The sequence below is a fragment of the Hylaeus volcanicus genome, chromosome 1 (assembly GCF_026283585.1).
Source record: "Hylaeus volcanicus isolate JK05 chromosome 1, UHH_iyHylVolc1.0_haploid, whole genome shotgun sequence".
NCBI lineage: Eukaryota > Metazoa > Arthropoda > Insecta > Hymenoptera > Colletidae > Hylaeus > Hylaeus volcanicus.
Window position 1 is genome coordinate 6,677,828 of NC_071976.1, and position 7,455 is coordinate 6,685,282.

General features: G+C 36.8%; 1 protein-coding gene across 1 annotated transcript in view; it reads right to left on the reverse strand.

Annotated features, from left to right (window-relative positions):
- LOC128879771 (alpha-glucosidase-like) overlaps positions 1-7,417 on the reverse strand; it is a 10,242-nt gene extending 2,825 nt beyond the window's left edge. The window contains exons 1-5 of the mRNA XM_054129229.1: positions 7,299-7,417; positions 6,336-6,494; positions 5,298-5,635; positions 4,931-5,056; positions 169-579 (exon numbers count right to left, since the gene is read on the reverse strand). Of these exons, the coding sequence (XP_053985204.1) occupies positions 169-579; positions 4,931-5,056; positions 5,298-5,635; positions 6,336-6,489 (1,029 nt within the window). The 5' untranslated portion in view covers positions 6,490-6,494; positions 7,299-7,417. The remainder of the gene's footprint in view (positions 1-168; positions 580-4,930; positions 5,057-5,297; positions 5,636-6,335; positions 6,495-7,298) is intronic.
- Positions 7,418-7,455: the final 38 nt, after the last annotated feature.

Sequence of the window (7,455 nt, forward strand, 5' to 3'; positions counted from 1 at the left end):
TTCAAAGAATGCAATTCAAAGAATTCAAGGCGTTCAAAAAATGCTAGGAATTCAAAGCATTCAAGTCATTCAAAGAACTCGAGGCACTCAATAAATTCAAATAAATCAAATAATTCAAGGAATTCAAGGCAATCAAGGAATTCAAGGCAATCAAGGAATTCAACTTACCACCCAGTTAGCAACGCTACCCTTCGGCATACCATCCATCCACCGATCGATTATTCTCTTCAGATCGCTCGCATTCGAGTTCTTATGTATATCCGTGACCAATTGGAAATTGAAGGGCATGTCGGCACCCGCATCGTAATACTTCATGGTGCTGGTCCAGTTTGTGTAAGCTTCGATCATTATGATCTTGGTCTCGTTGAACTTGTCGAGTACCCGCTTCCAACTACTTACGATGTCGTAGGTCTCCGGCTGATCCTTCGTCTTGCTTCTGTCGACGTAATTCATATCCAAGGTATTGTTGGTCAGTCCTGTAAGTGGTTCGTCCTCGAATGACGGATCCTCGATCAGGAAGGCGGCAGAGTCGATCCTGAAGCCATCCACGCCAAGGTTCGCATACCATTCCAGAATGTCCTGAGACGATGACGATTATCAAATTAACATTAGGAATTATGATTCAATTGACAAAAACATAATTATTAGGCTGTCCCAAAAGTTTTTTTCACTTTATTAATAAGTAATACATGCACATTTTATGTTTTGATACATTACTGAATTATGCACGATTCATTTTGCTCGATTACTGTTACAACATCGATATCTATGAAATTAGATTGTTTATTTATATAAATACTGCCACGTAAAATAATTGAGTGCAACACGCGAAAGAAACTTTCGGGACAACCTAATATACGAAATAGTGCAAATACCGCACGAGTATCTTCTGAAAATTGCATAAACACGATCCATGATTCAGAATAATATAATCTATAACCTAAAATAATTAATGCGTGAAACAACTCTACTCTACGATCTATTTTGTTGATTAAAAATATCTGTTGGATCAAGATTTTTCGCTTGAATCGAACAATAAATACGATTAAGCCAAATGAAATACCACACACCACGAACGATACAAATTATGTGGCTGATTTGCACATCGATTATGTCTCTGAATTTTTCGTTTATGTATCAACACCTAAATTTGACGAATGCCCCTTCAAAGCAGATTTACTTCCTCCAAGTTCGTTCGATCGATGCCAACGTTAATGTAACTAGAAACGTAATGTGTTCGAGCTGCATTTGTTTACAGCTTGTTAGCTATTCCACAAATGTAATCTGGTATATGTGCAACCGTCCTGCGACCGAGTTGCGATGAAAAGGAAATCCTATATCAATGGTTTCGACGGCGTACAGGGAAATTCAATTGATCGCGGAGGGTTGCTGTTCTCCTTCGAGTTTCCACGAGCTTCGCAATATGTTCACGACGGCGATGCTAATTGAAAATGATTTGTCGTTAAGCATTCGTCGCTCCTTGACGTGATTGATTCGTTCTGCGACGTGCGAGTCGACTGGTGGTATCATTAATATACAGATGGATAAATGGTAGTCAATCATAATTGATGATGAATGCATAGACACGTGAACAATTGCTATTATCGATGTTACAAGGATCATTATGGCCAGTTGAAATCGTATGCTTGTTAATCCATGCCAATTTTCAAATATATTCAATGCTGAATATATTAAGGGAGTATTATAGTAACTTCAAAAATTCAATTTTTTTTATGCATTTTCTTATCATTTGGGATTTTGAGAAAGTGCCTCTAAAATATTAATTTGAAATTCGTAGAGCTCTCATAGTTACAGAGGCTTAAAGGTTGTTCACCAGTATTAGTGCTAAATGTATAGCAAACTTTAAACGCGTTCTTCTCGAAACGACATTTTTCAAGTCGGCCGCACGTTTCTCTCAAAAACTATTGGACCGACTGACTTCTGGTTTTACACACATTTCGAGGGCACCATCGCCTATGGTCTGAACTAGAATTATACCGACAGCTTGAATATTTTAGCCCTGCCCTCATATTTTAGTTGACAATTTTCCGGGAAAATTAAACCTTAATTTTCAAACAGCTGCGATTCCGATAAAAAATTCAGTACTTACTTAATTCTAGTTCAGACGATAACTACATTCATATAGATTGAAAAAAAAAATTTGTTTTTCTGTCTCAGACAACTAGAACCGCCACAACCTGTGCGCCCGATTGAACGAGCGTCTCACGCCACAACCTGCATAACAGCGCATACCTTGTACAGATTTCAATGAAGTATTTCATAAAAATTTGTGTTGTTAGTTGAAACGTGTTTTATTATGCATAAAAAAACCCTAGTACTGTAGGTTTGATAGTTCTCGCAAAATTAATTCCTAAAAATTACTGAAAAAACAAACTTCTAGACGATAATACCCCCTTAAGAAATATAAGTTCAGAATTAATTCTAGATGATATACTATCAAAACATAATATATTGTGTATATTATTGAGAATAATATACGGTATAATATTAGAACAATTACGTAATCTAATAATATCAGACATAATATATCACATATATTATTGATATTATTGATATTATTGAGAATTAATTAAAGTATTAATCATCTACATACTGAACTTCCCTTTCATTATATTACATATATTACGTCTCTCAATAACTATATTCAGTATTGATTATATTTAAAAAAAATTGCACTCTACTCATTATCGGTATACAGTGGGTGTAGAATGTATTCGTACACCAATCAATTTACCAAAAAACTTTTGTGTGAAATTGTAGTTTCTTAACTTCTTTTTTTGTAACGAATGGTAATATATGGTACATATTGTCGGAAGTCTGTAAGGTAGATATAGTCCAAACAACATTTACTAGTTAATATAATTTGTGAAATTAACAATAAAATGCGAAAAGTAGGTGAAAGTATAGAAGCAATAAGAATTTTACGATTCCTATGACGAACCATTTACAGTAGAGTTTGTAAAGTAAACACATTAGTTTATTGCTCCATACGAATTAGAAAACATCAAATTTCCAGTAAAGTACTTTTGAACAATTGTGCGAACACTTATTGCTTCAACATTTCTATCGATTAATTGTTTTTTTTTCGTGTTAATTTCGCAACTTACATAAATAGCTATATTTTTTTTTTGCAAACTATCTATTCTAGAGATTTCCGAGAATACATAGAATGTCATTGTTTATAAAAAAAATAAGTTAATAAATTACAATTTTACACAGTTTTTTTTGGAAATTGATCGGTGTACGAATACTTTCTACACCCACTGTATATCATTTTTCACCACGAAAAACATGAAAACATACGCGATTTCTCCAACGGCGCGTTACCCAAGCCCTTCAAGTTTTACGAAACTGACATCTCCGATAACAATTGGAACGTTATCTGATTACGAGTTTAACCAGCCGCACAATTGCTGGCGATTCAATGGAACCTGTTGAGACAACTCCGATTGACGAGATAACGCGATCAGATATCGGTGGTTTTCGTCCGTGGAATTCGATCAGAATCGATCTTGTTTAAACGAAGTTACACACGGAGGAGGGAGGGGAATATCATCGTCCCCCCAAAATGTAATTTGTCATCGATATAATTCGATGCGACTCTAGTCTAATTATGACTGGAGATGCCCCTACGAGCTCTATTGGAGGTTCATTGTCAGATCGGGGGGGGGGCGGGGAGGAAGAGGAGGTTGTAATTCGATTCTGGAGAAAATTCTGTTTGCTGGTACTGCGACAAGACTGGAATTACTCGATGAACATGCGTGACCGAGCTGAATTTACGCTGTTGTGTACTTTAGAAATTGTTCCCGCTCCTCTGAAAATACAGAGGCGATACGACATCGTTGACGTGTAGGCGACACGTGAATCCAATAACTTGAAAGTTCTCACGTGGCGTTCAATCGTTCGATATACATAAAAATGTTGTTGTATTATGTCATGTATCGTTTAAGAAAAATGATCCCCTACTTGTTGTAGCCAAAGAATATTATACAATAATGATAATACAAAGCATGCGACAGGTCATTGCAGCAGACTTGATGCGATTTATTTATTAAATGACACGATTCTCCTTGTTTTTTGTATTCATACTTTAGAAATGGATCAGGACTGATGCGATGATCCTACAACAAATGCATGTACAATATATATTATATTATACATTATATATATACATATATTACATATATATAATATATATGTTATATAACATATATTGTACATACATTTTTGTATTCATACTTTAGAAACGGATCAGGACTAATGCAATGATCCTACAACAAATGCATGTACAATATATATTATATTTATATATATATATTATATATATATATATACATATATACATATATAATATATATACATATATACATATATACATATATACATATATAACATATGTTGTACGTGCATTTTTTGTAGGATCATTGCATTAGTCCTGATCCGTTTCTAAAGTATGAATACAAAAAACAAGGAGAATTCTGTAATTTAATAAATAAATCGCATCAAGTCTGCTGCAATGACCTGTCGCATGTTTCGTATTATTATTATTACTGTATAATATTTTTTGCCTAAAACAAGTAGGGGATCATTTTGCATTTAATATACAATAGTCAAGATTATAGATTGACCAGCGAGCACTGTATAGAATACTTGAACTGTAACTTGATCTTAAACTACAGAAAGAAATACATAAATAAAATTGTGTAGGATGAATAGTACCAACTGTCATCTAGTAAAGTGTCAGTCCTTTAGATCATTCTTCTAAAAAATTGAGATTGCTACCACAACACTCGCAAGTAATCAGTTATGTTATACATAAAAGAATTCTTGTAGAGATGGCTGATACAATTGCTACGTATAAACAGAATAATACCTGTGAAAACAATAATAAATTTTATATAGCACTTGCCTCCATCTCTTTCCGGACCAGTGGATTGTGGAAGTTCAGGTCAGGTTCCCTAGGAGTGAATTGGGTCAGGTAGTACTGCTGACGTTCCTCATTCCATTGCCAAGCCTCTCCGCCAACCGCACTCACCTAGGTGCATTACGCAAATCGATAAACAAACTCTTGGAAAAAAATGAATAACGATCAACGTATCATCACGAAAGCCACGATAAAGTTCAGTTCAGATATCTTAAATAATAATATGGTAAAAGTTTAAGTTTTTCCAAATAATAAAATAATAAAGGTTTCTGCTTTTCGTGATAATAGAATGTCGAATGTTCATTTACCCAATCAATTATTTTTATTTTCTTATCCATGAAATTGGACTCACCCAGTTATTAGGCGGGACGGTTTTTCCGTTCTCCAGTTTTTTACCGTCATGCCAGACATAATAGTCATCGTAAGGTTTGATGCCTTTCACGCTCTTCTTGAACCACTCGTGCTCGTCGGAGGAATGATTCGGGACGTAATCCATGACCACTTTCAGGCCCCACTTGTGGGCTACCTTTATCAGATTCTCGAGGTCCGTCATATTTCCGAACAATGGATCGATTTCGTAGAAGTTCGATGCATCGTAACCGAAATCGGCCATGGGGCTTTCGTTGATGGGGGACAACCAGAAAGCGTCGACGCCTATTGCTTTCAAGTAGTCTATCTTGCTGATGACACCTACGGTCGAAGAGAAGTCGATTAGCGAAAAGAAACTTCATCCGTGATTTCTGTGATCGTGTGTTGGATTAGTCGATTTAATTTGAGTGTACGCTGCCATAATAAACGTGCACTTCACTGAGATTAACACTGGAAGCATCAACCTTTGAAGTTGTCAGAATTACGGCTGTGCACTTCGGAGACAAAAGTTATTATGCCTCAGAATTAGGGGTGTCCGGGATTCCCGAAAATATTCGGGATTTCCGTAAAATGTCCGGGATTCCCGAAAATATCCGGGATTCCCGAGAATATCCGGGATTCCCGTAAAATGTCCGAGATTCCCGAGAATATTCGGGATTCTCGAGTTTATGCGGGATCCCGAGTTGGTTCGTGATTCCCGAAAATACACGAGATCCCGCAAAAATCCGGGATTCCCGAGAATGTACGGGATCTCGAAAATGTTCGGGAATCCCGGATGTATTCGGGTTTTTGAAATTCTCGGGATTCCATCCCGATCCCGGGAGGAATTCCCGTCCCGACCGGGATCCCGCACACCCCTACTCAGAACTCTACATCCTCAGCAGCAACCAATCACTTCAAACTACTCTGCGTACCCAAATAAAATCCATCCAGCATATTATCTAGACTCTAGATTCTAGAGGCTTCTTTAGGCAGCCTAATCACTAAAAGGAAAAGTAGTCTCAAGAAAGGAGCAACGTACCGTTCAAATCCCCGACGCCATCGCCGTCGCTGTCTTTAAAGCTTCTGGGATAAATCTGATAGAGCGACATCGACTTCCACCAGTCTGCATCGGCCTTTTTGCCAGCGCAGGCAACGGCCACGCATACTACAAAAAACACCACCACTGTCCTCATGTTTCCTAAACATACGGAAAACGTTAAATTAATCGCTCGATCGATCGTTCGAGATATCGCGTTGATTTTTACTGTAATATTACGTTGAGTCTCCGAGTTGCGAATTTACTAGTAGATGTCGAAAAGTAAAATGGCTTCGAACGAGCTCTAACTACTGCAGTTTCGAGTAACCAAATTGTGGGGACCTGTACTCCATACAGACTGCGAATGGATCGGATGTTTCTTAATTACCTAACATTGTAACACCAACTGCTGGCGAAACTGAACATAGTTCCTTTATAGCCGCGTAATTGGACCAGCGGGATGGTATTTGTATACAAATGGGGATCTATCTTATTTATCGCGTCTTGGTTTGTTGTTCGAGCGATAGAATAGTTTTTAGAGGTGTACAGAGCGAGGATTGACGGGTTCCATGTTTGTTTCGGCCGCGACTTCTTCAATTTTATGTGCACTTTAAATGATTCTTAGAATTTCATAGTTTTGGACGTATAGTGTTACAATAGTGATGTAATTTATAATTGTGAAGGTCGTGTATTAATTTTGAAAAGTAGAGAGTAAGGAGACTTTCATTTAGTAATTAAATTTCATCTTCCTTGAATAAATTATTTTGTACATCTAAGTGAAATATACTCTACTGGGATGAGGTTCTTTTTAAAATTACTCTCAATTAAAATTCATACTTGGCAGTCGACAACCACCTCAAACCCTCAACTACAAAATAAAAAAGAATATTTAAGAAATGTCGAAGATTGAGGGAGTAGCGACAAGAAAAATAGGTGATATAATTTATAATAAATACCACTGCGTACCTTTTTATTACACCCTCCTCGATGAAGAGTCAAACTATGCGAGTCGACCGAGGCTCGCCAGCTTTTAAAGGCAACGGCGAAACCGATAAACGCGCGAAATACGTCAATAACAATACAATTAGTATATGCAAAAGGAATACTGTTATGTTTCCTTTTG